The 17808-nt window shown below is 46.9% G+C and overlaps 1 protein-coding gene across 2 annotated transcripts in view; it reads left to right on the top strand.

Annotated features, from left to right (window-relative positions):
• The window catches only part of PDK2 (pyruvate dehydrogenase kinase 2), a 202660-nt gene that overhangs the window by 128594 nt on the left and 56258 nt on the right, over positions 1–17808 (top strand). For both annotated transcript variants that reach the window (XM_069634361.1, XM_069634362.1), the window contains 2 exons: positions 6735–6824; positions 12028–12105. In XM_069634361.1, the coding sequence (XP_069490462.1) occupies positions 6735–6824; positions 12028–12105 (168 nt within the window). The remainder of the gene's footprint in view (positions 1–6734; positions 6825–12027; positions 12106–17808) is intronic.

The following is a 17808-nucleotide window of genomic DNA, read 5'->3' as shown; positions in this document are numbered from 1 at the left end:
CCTGGCCTCAGCAGATGCTAACTAAGAGGAGAAGGCAGTCTACCCTTCATGGTGTGCCTCTTTCACTTTTATGATTATGATCATTGCTTTTTCTATAGCAGTGTGTGGCTCAGTAAGTGTTTAGAAGCCCTGCTCATCCATGTACTCCTGCTGGGCAGTAGTCCTTTTATTACAACAGAATTCCAGAGGGTTGGTTTGTTAACCGAGAAAGTTACTAAAGTCGAGGGGAGCAGGTGAGTGAGCAGTTGGACTTAAGGCATTGTGGTTGTGATACAAGAAGCATGTTGGAAGCTTAGGCGCAGAACCTGGTAAAACCGGAATATGAGAAGGGATGTGACCTACTTGAGGAGTGGCAGTGTGGGGGGGGAATGCTGTACCCAGACCCCGATGGAGGTCCTGTTACCACCAGAGCTTGACAAGGAGAGTCTGAACCTGCTGAGGGTTTAGCCTGGAATGAGCAGAACTGACATCCCACGAGGGTAACACTTAGATCCTGTGTGAGTATAACTACAATCTGAAAAACACCTGGGGAGGGGGCTTCATTCCTGCTGCTAAGGGGACGTGTACGTTTTGTCTGGTAGGCATGTGCGCTGACCACAGCAGCAAAGACCACAAGGGCGACCCAAGGTCGAAGGAGAACCACATTTTCAACATTAGCACCCATTGTGCTCAAGAAAGAAGTGTGCTGTGACACTTTAAACACCCTGAGACTGGGTGAACCGGGGGAGTAGCAACCCTGGCCATGTTATTTAAAGTAGGGCACTGAACCTGGGCATGCACTGAACCTGGACATTATGCCCTCTTAATATACTTGGTTTTCTTATCTTCTATCCTGACACTGTTAGACCTAGATCATCGCTCTTATGTTTTTCACATCGTACAGTAATGGCACCTGAGTTCCTCCAACCCATGCCCCTGAACCCCAGGACTTGTGAAGGCAGGGGGTGGAGTGGGCAGAAGAGAGATTTAAACCCCAGAAAAGAAATGGCAGTTCCTGTCTCAAGGAGGCTATGCTGTGTGTGTATAGAAACCTCTCCCTGCACTGTTTGTTACCCTCTCATTCATGATTTACGTAGTACAGCCATGTAGGCTATTCATGTGATCCCCAGTATCCCCCACCCACGATACACTGTAGACCACAACATTTTTAAACTTTTAAGGACGTTGCCAGACCTGGGATCAAATCGAAATATATTCCTTCATGTTTCAGCAGAAAATGCATACAATCGGACCCAAGAGGGGTCTCCTAACATTAGAGGCTGATATGGGCCAAATGTCCCTCTGGTAACTTGGCTTGGTCTCCTTTACCTGTTGTATCACCCATCACTCTAGGGTGAGAAATGTAGACCGGCTTTCTGCCTAAATGGGATGAAATGATTTCAGGCACCAGGTGCTAAAACAATTGTGCAGATGACTAAGTCCTCCTGTGTTACTGTCCTGGCATTTATAAAACAAAAATGTCAAAACAACAGCTGGACCAAGGTAATAGTTGGAGCAATATCAGTCCCATGGACAAAGGTGTTTACGTGCATTTCACACTCGGATGGCAGCAAACAAAATCTCTTGCCACAGTATGTTTTTTTTTTTTTAGCGCCAGTCCTTGAATATTTGGGGAAGATGCTGGATGGTAGTTAAGGAAAGAACTAAAGAAGGAAAGTGTTCTTTGTTCCTGAAACAATGTTTTCTAGCTTACCATTTATCCCTGCAGAGAGTAATCTGTTAAAACATGGAATATTTGCAGTTGAGTTAACTACCTTAACTTTGACTAGATTTTGTCTTTACCTCTAAGACAAAGCAACATAGCCAAATTAGTTGAAGTTGAAAAGCGGAAGTTGTGAATAATTTGTTTACCAGCAACTTATGCAAATGATTTGATTTTGGAATTAAATCCCTTGACAGAGGGTTTTGATGGTCATCATGGTGCGAAGATGTTTGTGGTGAATTTACCTTTTAGAATGTACTCTGCAGGGGGTTCATTTATTTTTTATTTTCACATTTGTGACGATTTCAAGGAGATCATCACAGCTCCCCAAAGGGTAGCCACCCCTTTTGGAGCTAATGAGGTGATCCTGCTATGTTTAACACCCACTATGGGACAGGGTAAGCAGTATCCCTCTGGCGGTCACTCGCCTTTATGGGAAAGGGACTCCGATAGGGGGGTATAGGTCACCATGCCTCCCCACAAACACCTTTGGAGAGTATCTAGGGGCTAGGTTTCACAGTAACCCTATGCACCCTTTACTAATGGCTGACATAACTTCTGACCTTATGTGTGCCCAATCTCCTGCAAGGAGTGTCCCTGAGGCAACCAACCGGCTAAGACTCTCAGCAAGCCCCACGAGGTTGAATTGTGTCAGAGGCCAAAGGAGGTGTGGTCAGTGAGAGAGGCAACATGCCAGTATTGGCAGGCAGATCTGAAATGTGCACCAAAAGAGTGCAGGGAGTCGCATACCAACGACTGGCCGGAGCAGCCCAGAGAAGCTGCCAGATCGAGGCGGAAGATCCTCGGGACCCCACTAGAACATTGTGTAAGCGACTCTGCAAGGCAGAGGGAGAAGAGCCTCCAAAGGCTGTGGAGTCCAGCTGAACTATTGCATTGTGACTCGGCGCTGACCAATGAGCTGCAAGAACGAGGGAGAAGAGCCTTTGAAGGCCATCTGACGGCGGGCTGCAGCAGCCCTGATAAGCTGCGAGATCAAGGAGGAAAAGCCTTGGAAGGCCGGTGGGGAGCCGACATGAAATTTTGCATAATTGACTCCACACCGACAGAGGAGCTGCAGCGACCAGGCAAAAGAGCCTCAGAAGGTAGATGTGGATCCCAGTTGAAAATTGCACAAGCAGCTCTGTGACGGGAGAGCCATCCAGGCTCAACGCCCCTCCCGAGTAGCACCACTAGTGGCAGCGGGTTACACAATGGCTCAAGTGGAAAAGGAGGTCGGTAACACTGAGAGAAAGTAGGCAAAGAACTCAGAGTGGGGTAAAGGACTAAGAATCACTCTGAGGATGGGAGTGAGTAGGGGAAGATCCATGGAGTCTCAAGAGAGTGAAATCTCTGAAGTGGGGAAGAAGCCAGGAAAGCACAGAGTGTGTAAAGACGAAGGATACTGCAGATGAGCAGAGTGTGAAGGGGATGCACCCCATAGTCAGAAGAGACTGAGAGAACCCCAGACTGGGGAGGGAACTGGGAGAAGAACCCCAGAGTGGGAGAAGGTGATGAAAACCCCAGAGTGGGGAGTGAGAAAATGAGTCTCGGAGCGGGGAGAGACTGAGAGAACCCCAAGAGAGGAAGAAAGACTGAAGGAATCCCTGAGGGGGGAGAGAGCAAAAGAGTCCCAGAGTGGGAGGAGACCAAGCGATCGAGAGATCTGGTCTGGAAAAGCTGGCTAGCATATCTGTATCTGGAACTATGGGTGAAAGCCCTTACTGAAGGGGAGACACGATTGGGGTGAGGGGGGTCAAAAACTAGCACCCACCCCCTCCAGTTAACAGTTCCACAATGTTCCTTCTCGTTGTTTTCGTTTTTTTCTTTTGTTGACGGGGAAAGTGGTTAGGTTTGAGTAGGATTCGGGATAGAGGAGTGTATTGTTTTTGTTTAGACCTCCTTACAAGCACCCTTTTGACTTTCTCCTTTTATAGACTATGGATTGAATTCGTAGATTTAGGGAACTAGTATTTTGGACTTTAAAAGAAAAATGGACACTTTTGAACGACACGTTGGATCTCGTTATGAGTTTGGAGATGTGGCCAGAAACACTGGTAATGAAGTGGTAACAGAGTTACCACTGCATTATCGCACCACTGAACTATGGGTTTGGATGCAAGGTGGAGGAAAAACCTCCTGCAGAATGCTGGATGTATTGCCTCCACCTTACCACCCCAAAACGGCCAAATCAGCGGAACTACTGCCATTGGTAATTCCTCCAAAATCCAGATGGAGTCCTAATGGGGACTAACACTGCCTACCACCACTTGCTGGTGGTAACAGTAAATCCTTTTGGCTGTATTTCCGCGGATTTATTACCAGAATACCACCAAACTTGCAATGTGCCGTTGTTTGGTATACCTAGTAATATTCCCCCAGACTTCATAGACATGTGCATTAGATACAGTGCCACATGACGAAGCGCCACGGCTTTGACCAGTTTTTGCTCATTACGCACAGCGCCTGCATCTGTCCCTTGACCAAGATTACACCTCACTCTGGGCTTCATTATAAGTTTGGTGGGTTTTTGCGAGTTTGCCGGTAGGGGCACGGAACTCCTCCCAGCAGGCCTAACCTGCCGGGAATTGAGGCCTCTACCGACAGTGTTTTCACAGAAGCACCTGTACCTTTAACAACTGTGCTGGTCCTTCAGTGTTCCCCTTCCCGTGGAGTACTAGGGGACTCCACAGGAATGGGGATTTACCGTTCCGCTGCCGCTCACGATATGCTGGTGGCACCGGGATATCAGGCGGCCGAAACAGTGTTACAGGGTCGGCAGTATTCCACCGCCCACCAGTGTTTTTTATTGCGACCTCGTAATGAGGCCCTCTTGTCACCTAAAGCCAAGGCATTCCCAAACTGAGAGGAGTCTTTTTAGATGTTCCTAGACAATCCTATGAGCCATCACAATGGCCTCACTCTACAAGTGATAACAGCATAAACTGGGGTGGGTGGGGTTGCTTTGATTTTGTAGACCAGATTCCATTAGTAGGTTCAAGAAGAGTGTCCTCCTGGCTGGCAAAGTGTCTGCTTTAAAACATTATGCCATTATTCCCAGTAATATTTCAGACGGTGTGCAGTCATAATGTCGACGGTCAAAATGTCGACAAATAAATGTCGAAAAACAATAATGTCGACAAACAAAAATGTCGACATTTTTTCGATATTTTTTCGAAATTGTGTATTTATTGTAAGAATAAATAAATAAATATATATATAACTAAGATGTGTTGAGTATGAGGGGTGTGGGGGGGTGGCAGGGGGCTGTTGGGTGAGGGGGGGTTGGGGGGGACCCCCCCAATAGTAAATGATACTCTTTTTGGTTATTTATTTATTGAAAAAATAAATAAATAAATATATAATTAGAATGTGTTGAGTATGAGGGGTGGGAGGGTGGTTGGGGGGGTGTGGGGGGGTGGCAGGGGGGTGTTGGGTGAGGGGGGTTGGGGGGGGACCCCCCCAATAGTAAATGATACTCTTTTTGGTTATTTATGTAGTGAAAAAATAAATAAATAAATATATAATTAGAATGTGTTGAGTATGAGGGGTGGGAGGGTAGTGGTGGTGGGGGGTGTGGGGGGGGTGGCAGGGGGGTGTTGGGTGAGGTGTTGATAGTTTTAAGTGACATTTTTTTGTCGAAAAAATGACTTTTTACATTATAAGTATAGGATGTCGACATTATTATTTTCGAAAAAAAAAATTCGACTTTTTTTTTCGACATTATGACTATAAACCATTTCAGACATCGGACTATGGATTGCACATACCTCCTCTGAGAACCTGTTTTAAAGGTTAAGGAGTTCACAGCAATAGGGGGCTGGTGAGGAACTTGAATGGCATCTGTGTGCCCAAAGGAACAGTGTTGGTTAATATTAATATGGGGGAGAGGGAGAGGGATATGATATGGCATTTATAACGAGCATATACACAAGTGTTTCAAGGCGCGCGCGAGAGAGAGAAATAGATTTCATAGACTTTATTTAAACTTTACTATCTCACTTTCTTCCACTTGCCCTTCCAGCTTTTCCTTTGTATCCTTTTCAGTCTACATACTTGCCCACATCTCCTCTTCTATTCAAGGCAGTCCAACCTGGAGCATTACTGTGTGGGGTGACTGCTTGGCGTTGGGACCCAGGTTTAAAGCAGGAAACATATTTCACTGGCACATCATATTTGTTTTACAGAGCAACATTTTAATTTGCCGCAAAACCAGCTGTGTTATGTTATTTAGCTTTTATGCTGTACACCTAACCAGCGTAGTGGTCTAAGAGCACTGAAACCTTGTTCGTGTAGGTGAACTGTGACCCCATTTAGGGTGCAGAGCAGACCATGGTCTGCGTTGTGAGACGGACATGAGGAAAAAGTTTTAAGTGGGAATTGGCAACAGCGGGAAAAGTCGTAAAAAGAGCAGTAGACAAAAGGTGACAAAGAAAGGAGGAGGTAGCATTAGCTGAGATGCATGTACCGTAGTTTACATTTAGACCAAACCATCATGAAAGGATCAGGAGCTGTCCATAATGGGAATATCAATGATCTTGTCATTTAGGAGTGCACTGTGTTGTAGGTTTAATATATAAGTAAGGCTATGGATGTGTGATGGTATCTTTGGAAATGATTTAATGACCGCATTTATGTGGGGTTATTTTACTAAAATATAGGGGTGGGGTAAGGGTAATAGGAGGGAGGAGGGCAGCTGGAAAACCCCCCACCCCCATTATTAAAAAGAAAAATGTGGTCATTTCTCTTCGATCATTTCATGGTAATCCTGTGTGATGGCCTTGAGATGTATTCAAGAGTTCCTGGATGTTTTAGAGGCTTAGAGACCAGATATTCATATAGTGTCTCTTATGAGGAGTCCTTGAAGGACCTTGTTCTACTAAACCAGCTGACTGACCGGTGTCAGCGCCAAGAGTTGGTTGTGTGCTGAAAGAAAAGCTGGAGGACACAAAAGGGTGAAAAAGACAACTGAAAACTCAGCTGCTGCCTTCTTTAAATCCCTCTGAGTTAACATCCATTCTCTTTGTGTTTTTAGCTCTGATTTTTGATGGGACGACGAATCCAGCACACCCTAAGCACATCGGCAGCATTGACCCGAACTGTGACGTGACTGAGGTGGTGAGAGGTAGGTAAACGTATAGTGGGTGGGGGTTGGTGTACGTGTATGTTGGCTGTCTCACCACCTACCTTCAGTTATTCCAGCTGCTCCAAGCCCACACCTATCCCTGAGCTGCCAGCTTCACAAGAGACATGCACCCTTCTGGACAGACTTTACCCTCCTCTCTCCTAATGAGCCCTCAGACGCACTTACTTCACTCAAACCCACTACTTAAATGGAAGACTTCATCCTAGCCTCTCTCATTAAACAACATGTTGGCCCTGCACTTAACACACTGAGCATTGTGAATGCCTCCCTCAGTGAAAGTGCATTCCCAGACATGTTGAAAAAAAGTCTTATACAATCCGTTCTCAAAAAACCTTGCTTGATCCAGAGGACCTAGCCAACTACAGACTCACCACGAGCCTCCCGTTCATCGGGAAGCTTATCGAGAAAGTAGTTGTGACCTAACTACTTGCCAAAATCGACCAGCTTAACTCCCTTAGCGATTACCAGTCTAGCTTCTGCCCTACATGCAAATGCCCTAAGACTACAATCATCCAAGTGGTGGACAATGCGCTCAGAATCACCAACACTGGAGACTAGTCCTCTTAGACCTCTCAGCTGCCTTCAACACGGTTAATCACCAAATACTCATTTCACCCCTTGCCGGCAGAATGGGCTTCTCTGGAGCTGTCCTAAAATGGTTTGCATCTTACATATCTGGTAAGCACCAGGTCGTACAGATGGGCTCATTCAGATAGAACCAACTCCAGTCATGTATGAGGTCCCCCAAGGTTCCTTTCTCTCCCCTATCATCTTCAATCTATACATTGAACCCTTGGGAACTCTCCTAAACGACCCCAACATAGCTATTCATCAGTACGTTGATGACCCTCTGCTCTATTTTAAGGTCAGTGGCCCCAGGACATTGCTCGCCTCCTCGAAAGCCTAGCTACTATACAAACATGGATGTCGAACGCTTATCAATCCGACCAAGATTGAATGTGTCTACATTGGTCTCCACACCAAATAACATCTCGTGCAACAATGGCTGGATAACATGTACCTGGAAGGGGTCACCCCTCAGCTGTCAAACTCAGCCATATCCCTGGGCTACATTGTGGACAATATCCTTTCCTTCCAAATGCAAATGGCCAAAAAGGCATAAACCGCATGGCTACAGATCCACACACTCTGCAAAATCAAACCTTCTGTTCCTCTGAACGAATCCCATATGGTGGTACAAGCCTGGTCCACCTCATGCAATTCTCCACTCTGCAGCCCGCCTTATTACAGCAACCTTCAAATTAGACTGTATCTCCCAAACACTGTGCATGCTTCACTGTTTCCCCCTCCCTGCCAGGATCATATTTAAAACTGCATGCATCACCCACAAAGCAGTTTCAAATGGAACGCCAACATACTTGGTGTCTAAACTCCACAGCTCTGGAGGATATCGCACCTCCCGCAGCAAAACTATCAAAAGGATGGAGTCAAAGCTAGCCTGCAAAGAGAAGACTCACAAGCAGTCCTTCTGCCACGCCACAACCATCTGGAACTCAATCCCAGTAGAGGCTCGGAATGCCCCTACCATCCTCCAGTTCTGCAAAACACTAAAAATGTGGCTCTTTCAAGCCTGCCCCTCTCTCCCTTCACCAACAGTACTGTTACTGTATAAAATGCCAAGCCCAATTCTGGCACAATCCTTTTGTAAAGCTCTCTGTTGCTCTTGAGCGAGGTTTGTGCTATAAGCAATACAGATTAAATAAGATTCCATTGTAGAGAGATGGGATGGCAAAGGACCACAGGAATGTTGTAAATATGAACATTTAGAAATGCCACCTATCCCAGATGGCCTCAAGAACACACCAACTCTTTAAGATGGTTCAAGGAATTTTATTAGCCGTTTTAATACTCTCACTAAAGGTCTTCCCTCCCTCTCTCTTGTCTTCACATGGGCTTCCTTCCCCACGTTAGCCCATCTTCACATGGGCTTCCTTCCCCACGTTAGCCCAGGTGTCCCTAATCCTCAAGATGGTCACTAGAGTTTGGTAATCCCTACTATTTGTTATCTGACTGGCTAGTAGCAGTGGCTTAAAAGCAACTGCCTTCTATCTCTTTCCCCCTCCGGGGTCTTCTACATGAATCCTAACCTGGGGTCCAACAATGTGATTGCTATTAAGAAATGATCACACAGGTCTTGCTTGGTCTTTGTTTCGCATGGTCTTGTATTCCTTTCCCTCATGTTCTTTCCTTCATTCTTTTCTCTTCCTTCTACTCTCCTTCCCTCTTCTCCCTCCCACTCTCCTCTTACCCCCTCTCCATTCCTCTCTCTGTCCCACTGATGCCGGACTACAGCTACTCTCCCTCATTCTATACTACTCTCCACACTTTCCATTACTCTTCACTCCCCTACCTCCCTCCTTCTCTTCACTCCCCTCCCACCTACTCCCCAAGCCCTTGTACTACTCTTCACTCCCCTCTACTACTCTCGCCTCTCTACTTCGCCTACTACTCTCTCAACCTTTTACCACTAATCACCCTTCTACACTCTACTACTCTCCCTCTGCTACTCTGCCTTCTCCATCTAATACCCTCTACACTGCTCCTACTACTCTCTACTACAGCCTCCTCCCACTAGCCTCTACTCTTCTCATACGACTCTATACTACACTTTACTCCTCATGTTCGGCCTCCTTGCACTCTCTTGCACCTTTCTTACAACCTCACCCACCCACCCACCCACACACTCTCACTTAGTCTCACTCACTTTACTCAGCATACAGGCATTCTCACACCCAAGGGCCACTTTCTCTCAACAGTCAATACCTCAATTTGCACATGCTCTTTGTTATCTTCCTCCAAGCTCCGCTGCACCATCCTTCCTCCGCTGGACTCTTGATCTACCTTTTCCTGCCTTTAACTCACCTGAACAACCCATATTCCCAAGCACTGGCTCTGGGAAACACACTAGTCGGCCTCCTGCCCGGGTTGAGAGGGGTCCCCATCCCTCCTTGACAGCATCAAGTCGCTGACCATATCACACACGCCCTTCTTTTACACTGCACACTGTCCAGTGAGCTAATGGAGAATGTTGGGGGCACTTCCGTTTTCTGGGATTAGTTGCATAAATGATTATCCAGTGAGACCAAGGAATGCAGAGCTGTTGGATGAAAGAGACCAGTTGTCACCAGGATTGTTGAAGGATTTCCCCTAGCATGCAAAGGGCAATTCATCCCTGACTTGGTTAACTTAATTTATAACAAAAACATATGGGAGGCATTAAATTAATTTTAACCACTGACATTGCTCTCAGCAACTTTTACCACTCTCGTCTTTTAGCATGTCTGTGCCATGGGGCAAAGCCATATGCAATCAAAATTTGGGGTTGTGGGTGGGGACCATGCGCTCTTGTTGACACTATACATTGTGCACAAAATGAAAGAATTATTATATATATGTTTGTCTTGATTGAAAGATCTCTTCAAATCCCATGTATTAAAGAAGAGTAGATTTTATTCAAAGTCTGGACAGCCGACACGTGTTTCGACCTTCGGGTCGTTCTCAAGGCGCATGTATCATTCCAGTTCAAGTACTGCAAATATGTTGCCGAACCATCATTTAATAGAAAACATGGCATCTATTGCCTTGCAAAATAACAATCCCTTCAATGGGCTCCGGACATCAGTACATCAGTGTCAAAATTGTATATATAGAACCTATCAGTCCGGATAGGAACCAGTAATCAATGGGCCAAATCCCTGCAACAATTTAGAGATCCCATCGAGTCTGTACTGTTTTCGATGGGAGTTGTCTAGCTTGAACTGCTCTGACAGAAATATAAGCAACCCCAGCTTATTTGTGTCCTTGTTGAGCCTCATTCAGTGAGGTGCTGCTCGGTTCCTTATGGCACAGCAAGCAAGGGACCCATGTTCGGGCACACCCTCTCCCACAGAGGGGAGACAAACTACAACCAAACAACTGAAAAAGCAGTGGTGTGAGTTGTTGCACAGTCTTTCCAGTGATTGAGATTAATTCCAAACGGTCATCATATGCCCAACATACTGTGCTGTTCACTGTTTACATGGCTAGGGAGGTGTACTTTAGTCCTGAATTTATATTGTGTGTTAATCATTATGAGTCCAACATCAATTTTGGTTTTTCTGTCAATAAAAATAATTAATTCAAAACCTTCCACTCGTCACATTTTTGATTGATTAACCTGATGTACCATGTCAAGTAGCCCATTTAGCTAGGCCTTTTGCAATCAAGGGCTTGTTCGCAAATGCCGACACAAAATCATCTCCTATCTGCAGCAGGCATGCTGCATCAGCAAGCCAGCAATAGCAACAGCGTCATCCTCTGCCCACTGAGGTAGAGCTGGACCGACTCTCCGGGGTAGGCAGGGCTGAGCTATGGCAAGGGTCGATTACTTGCACTCTTGTGCTTACTGCCTGGACTTCAACATGCCAAAGTACAAGAATCCGCTCCTCTGTGCCTTGCTCAGACGATGAGATTGACAGAAACTGAGTATGTGTCCCCCATTCAAATCCAACACCTTGTGAGCATGGGGGAGAGAAGGGCCAGTCTTGAATGATTAAGGTTAGCAAGGTAAATTATTATTTCAAGCATATGTGGTGAAATAACTGATCCCAAATCTGAACTGCTGGCCCTGGAGAGGGCTAAACTGTCTAACCCATACACTTGCTTCCCATCAGAAAGTTCTTTCCGATAATGTAAATACATTATTCCATGTTTTATTCCACCTCATGTTTAATGCTCATTTGCACTTATGCCTGCCCAGTTTACTTTATCGACTGTTTTCAGACATTTGTTTTTGTGAAGAATAATCTACTTCTAAAATAAGCACGTTTTGTTCCAAAACCTGTTGAAAGAAGTGTTGATCAGGAATTGTGACCAGTCACTGTGAGCTGCTGTGTGGCAGACCTGGCACCACCCTCTGCTTGGAAATGGAGGTGGCCTTAGCACTAGTGATCATTTTTTACTGAAGTCCAGAGCAGGAACTATTTGAGGGGCTGTTGCGGGTTCAATTGTCGGGCAGAGGGAGCGGCCAGATCTCCCCCCTATATTGGCATAATCTGCTCTCCCGATTTCAAAGACAAGGCACCAGAACATATATTGTTGTGTTGCTTTGCTAAAGGTGTGTCAAAGTTGAAGATGCTGGTGGCAGGCCATAGTTACAGCTCTCTCGCTTCTCTCTGTTCAGATGCCTATGAAATGGCGAAGATGCTCTGTGACAAATACTACCTGGCATCGCCCAACCTGGAAATACAGGCAGTTAATGGTAAGTAGGAGCACGCACCCTGTTTGTGTGTGGCCTGCCATGCAGTGTGGGGAGCGTGCATCACAGTGATTTACTTGTGCATATTATCGGGTATCTATGGCTAAATATAAGGGGAGAGAGGGAGAGAGAGAGAGAGAGAGAGAGAGAGAGACTAACTGGGCATTATTTGTGGCAGCTTGAAAATGGTGCACATACCTGGGGAATATGATAGCAGTGCCTAACAAATGCCTTTTTAATACCTATACCCAAGCGGTAACTGTTGGCTTTGCCAATGCATGTTTAACAGGACTTCAGTGAAGGACACTCATTCTGCTTGTAAATGAAATTGCTGAAGGCAGACCTGGCCAAGTTCTTTTTATTACACCAGTAGCGTGTTTACAACACCAATTAAAGCATTAACTCACAGAAGACTGCTTTGAAAATAACCTGGCAGCAATTTGGAGTGCACACTTTGATTTAAAGGCTTGATAAAGTTAGGTTAAAAGAGATCCCAGGAGGGTGTGTTGTGGCCAAAGAGGCGCAGGAACTGGGTGGGAATGGCCATAGGGATTAGCATGACAGTGGGCAGTCAATGCTTGGGTAAATAGCCAAACATTGCCTACAAGCATTGTGTCCCTCCCCAAATGGCGTCTCTCCCTAGCTGTACTCCAATGCATTTGTTTCGAGTTATAGGTGGCGATAAAGCACCAGTAGAGAAAACTAATAAACCGGGTCTGCTCTTGATTCTTAACTTAATTAAGGGACAACCTGAAAGGGGGAATAAGTCAGCAAGGTCTTTTGAATGCGTGGAGTATGCATGGATTACTGCGCTGCCCCTTTTCCCTGGCGTTTAGGCCCTTGCTGTACAAGTGGAAAGCAAACAGCTACTGAGCCTGACCCTTGTAACTGAAGGGCAGGGAGAGACAGTATGTGCTGGTATAAGTGGCAGTGCCTGGCCTTATCAGACATACCTGAAACATTAAAATCTATTTCTACAGCTCACAGATGACGCTCATTTGGAGGCTCTGAACAGCAGTTTGTTTATTTGCAGTTTTAAAATGACAATTTTGCGTCTGAGACCCTCAAAAGTAATTACCCTATCCAGTAATTTCAAATTGAAAGTTCATAATGGACCAGTATTTTTTTTAATAAAGTGTTTATTGAATTTTCCGATAAGCAATACAATCAGTTTCAACCAACCATGACAACATTAACGATGAATTTTAATCCACCCCCCTCCCCTTTGCCCCTCCCGTGAGCTACCATGACTGTCCATCCATTGGGACATTAAGGCTAGTGATAGAGACCCAACGTTTCGGGTTTATCTGGCGTTACGGGCTCTGTATATCCTACACGTGCAATTCAGGTGTCCTATTCAATCAGAGAGGCCCGTGGAGATTCCACAACAATCATATAGTGCGGTTTAGGGCTTGAGGTTTTCACTTCCCTCCTTCAACAGAAACGTGCCCCATTCAAGCAAAAAAACTTTTGATTTTGTCATTTACCCTAGCGGACAACTTCTCAGACCTAAATATGTCCCACAGTTTAATGAGCAGATCCATTTTAGCTGGGGCAGTTTTGTCTTTCCACTTCCTGGCTAGTTCTACCCTCCCAGCTCTCAGCATAGAATCAACCATTTTTGGGAACCTGGAGGTTTCAGAATCGGTGGGTTGGACCCCTAGGAAAACCTGGAGGGGGGACAAGGCCGGAGTCAAACCAACTAGGTCTTTGATCCAACTTAAATCCAATATACCTGCATAGCCAAACACTCCCACCACTTTTGGACCCACGTTCCCCGCTGTCCAACACTCTCTTGGGCAGAATGGGGAGGATCCCACAAACATTTTGGACAGTCTTAGCAGGGGCAGGTGCCAAGAGTGAGTGATTTTTTGTGTTCTATGGCTGACGTGTACAGGTTGCCAGCAAACAGTAACTTATACATTTTCCCCAAGGTATCGTCTGATATCTCCACCCCTGCCCTTGCCTCCCAGCCTTTCTTAAAATTCTGCCTCCCTTCCAGATCAGTCGTGACCAAGCGTACCCTTCCTTGTTGTGGAATCACACATGATTTTCTCAAGGGGTGTGAGAGCTTGTGAGGTATTAGCATACCACTTTGGGTCATTAAGAATACCCTTCAAACGTAAGTATTCGAGGACATTCAAGTGATCAGTTCCCAGGGCCTCAGATAGATCCTCCTAGTCAACGAAAGAGTTCCCCCTGAACAATTGGGATATCCTTTCAAGACCCTTATCCGACCGCTGATGCGTGTTTCGGAAGCCCTTGTTTCCCAGGTCCAGCGGTGGGCCCCACAACAAACTCTGGGTGTCGAACGCCAGGTGTAAGTTTGCTTTGTTGTGTGTCCAGAGACCCCACAGTACTGATGGGTAGGATGGGTCCTGATGTGAGTTGGTCTCTCGTTGGCATTGGTCCACAACAAGTGACAAACTTTTTTTGGGTGGGTGTGATTGTCCTCGATGTAAGTCCAGTAGGTGCCCATGTCATCCCGCAAGTGCTTCGACATGACTCGGAGCTGTGCTGCTTTATAATATAGTCTAAAGTCAGGGAGGCCGAAGACCAGAAAATCTCTGCGGAGAGTCAATGTGGCGAGTTTCATTCTGGACCCCTTACCTTTCCATATAAACTGGCTCACCATGGTTTAAATTGTAAAATAGGTCTCTGGGAGGGGTGTGGGGAGGGACGTAAATAAGTATCTGATGCTTGGTAATCTGCTTAGAATCACATGCTGTGCATATAGTCTGACATCCAGTGGTCACCGCAAATTATTGCATCTTGTCTTTCGAGAATCAAAAGGGGACGTCGACATGGGTGTGACTGTGACACTATCCCTAACGTGACATGTAGTGTACCCAAAATCCCTCACGTATCGAGGTCCCTCCGTTTTTTTTCCGCCCAGCATACTGGTCGCCTTAAGTGGAGCTCGCACAGAGACATTGTTATTTGTCCCATCGACCTTTGGTCGAATATATTCGATTTATTATTAAGATCACCCTGACCATCCTTCCTGTTGACTGCTGTTCCGGATCTCAGCCGAAACCTCCAGGACATTCGACGGACGGTGATCCAGTCGGTGTTGCCTACCATGAGGCCGGGCCTTCCAGCCGGCCTACACAGTAGGGAGAGTGGGGTCGGGGTGGACATTTCTGTAAAATGTGAGAATGCCTTTCCCTTTCCTCCCTCTTCTTTGGTCTTCGTCACTTTCCCTATCCTCGGCTATGGAAAGGACTCCATTTAGGTTTTGCCCCATTTGCAAGGGCAAATTTCCTTGGAGAGATAAGCATCACCGGTGTAACCGTTGCTTGCCCCTCGATCACGACGAACAAGGTTGTACGGCTTGCAAGCTCCTCCATCCGAAGACATTGAAGGAGACCTGTGTCAAGCGGTGGGCGGCCTATGGGATATTGAAGGCCGAGTCAAGTTCTCCGGCTGCCGCAAAAGCCGAGTGTGACAAAGGCATCAGTGAAGAGCAGGCCTCCGACTCGGAGGTTGTTGACCTTTCGGCAGAGCGCTCCCGCTCCGTGTCATCTGTCCCTGGCCCTGCAAGGCAAGGCTCAGGCACTGCTATGGGGACTGTACACCCCGGTGACAAAGACAAACACTTGCAACTCACTAAACACACAACCCCCGGCCAGTCTTCGACAGGGTTGAAGCAGTCCACAGTTCCAACGGGCACAGCGAAAGTTTCGGCCGTGCCCGCCGACCGTCCAGATCGGCAGCCCTCCCCGCAGCCGCAGATGCGCTTAGCGACTGGGCACTCGAAAGTGAAGGGCGCTACCCCCAATATTCCAAAACCCTTCGAGACGCATCGTAAGAAGGCGTCTGTCGACGACAAGGCCCCGGTTCCACCGAAGACTGTACAACCCGCAAGCCCAAGCTATGCGTCTCCCTACTGCAGAGGACGTTACAGAAATAATTGTTTTGGCGGACGCTCAGAAGCGTCACTCGAGGGATTCGGCGCCCACGGGAAAGCCCAAGGATTCGTCCAAATCCAAAGATAGGCTTAAGGAGTTACCAGAACCCTCCACCAAGCCTAATAAGCACAGGGACACACAACCTCTGTCGGTCCCCCATGAAGAGTTTTCGGATGGCGAAGAAGGTATTTCTTCGGCGTTGAGACAAATATCTCGATGTTTGCCGTCAGAGGATCGTTTACAAGAGCCCTTTCCACCTCTAGACCCCTCTGGGTCTTCTGTTTGGACTAGGGAAACATTTGAGAGTTGTATGGAGATGCTTGACAAGTTTGTAACCCTCTCAGAGCAACCCACCCCAAAAGACCACGGGAAGAAGGCCCTTTCAACCCTGTGGCTAAATTTCCAAGACTCTTTGATCCCTCTCAGGAGGAGGATGTGTACACTTACGACCTCACTTGGGAGGAAATTCCTGCAGACACTCGGAATGATGATCATTTCATTGACCCCGAGTATATGCATGAACCCATAGAGGGGTGGGGGAGGTAGACCCGGATATGGGTGGCCCGCAGCCTTGGCTGTCTCCAGATCCTAATGCCCTGTGTTTAAATTCCCCACAGCCCACTCCCACTAGACAGCCCTCTCCAGTGGACGATCGCCACCGATGAAGTTGTTCCAGAAGCTGACTTTGTGGAAGACATTCTTAAAGAGAAACTGCCGGCCAGCCAGGCCATTCCTCTTCTTAACTCAATTAAAAAGCATCGGGCTCCGTCGTTGTGAATGCCTGCAATCACAAGAGCAGTAAATTCAAGGATTGAAAGGCTTATTCGGCCATCCCCCTCTGACCCCCTTTATATCAGAGCTCACTCCACCCCAGACTCACTGGTGGTGACCACTACAAGAAAAAAGGGCAGGGGTTCCCCTGTCAAACGGGAAGGCACCCCCTGACAAAGAGTGTAAAAGACTCTACGCCCTAGGAAAGAGGGTCACGGCTGCAGCAGCCTTTTCTACGCGCATTGCTAACAATACTACCTTGTTAGCCAGCTACACAGACACTCAATGGGCCATGTTACAATATTACTAAGAGTGCACCTCTACACCTAACTCCATGTTACAAGAAGGCCTGCAGGAGGTTCCTGAACCGCTACGGACTTGTCTTCTGTCCACAGTAACCGAGGGCAGACAAGTAAACCAAAGTAGACTCAAGAACACTTTGGATTCTGCTGAGACAGCAGGTCGATCGTTGGCTGAGGGCACCCTCCTAAAGAGACACGCGTGGATAAGAAACTCTGGTTTCAAGCCCGAAACTCAAGTGTTACTTATTAATAAACCCTTGGAAGAATCCAACCTATTTGGGAGCAGTCGAGACCGCTAAGAAGGAGCACAACATGCTGAAGACGCTAGACCAAATCACACAAAAGCCCTCCACAAGGTGAGGAACTGGGTTCAGACGCCTTTTTTTTCGTGGCCAACGCTTCCCTCAAAACCAGTACACCTCGGGAAACAATTTGTCTTCTCCACAGGGAACCAGCAGATATACCACCCCGTATCCCTAAAGGGGTCAGCGTAGTGGGAAAGGAAGGGGTCGTAACTTTACTCCCAGATGCTCCCTGGCCTCAGGTTCAAAATGACCTGAAGATCTGGGTCCCCTCCTATGCCTCCCTGGTCAAGGGCCAGCTAACATCATTCCTTCAGGCATGGGCGGGGATAACTACACACCAGTGGGTGCTAAGGACCGTGCCCACGGGTACTGTATAGAATTCTGCCAATCCCCAACGTTCAGACCTCCACGCCCAAG

Source organism: Ambystoma mexicanum, chromosome 13 (assembly GCF_040938575.1).
Source record: "Ambystoma mexicanum isolate Mex_15411 chromosome 13, UKY_AmexF1_1, whole genome shotgun sequence".
In the NCBI taxonomy this organism is placed as follows: Eukaryota; Metazoa; Chordata; class Amphibia; order Caudata; family Ambystomatidae; genus Ambystoma; species Ambystoma mexicanum.
The sequence above is the reverse complement of the archived record's forward strand: the minus strand, read 5'-3'. Positions and strand labels throughout refer to the sequence as shown.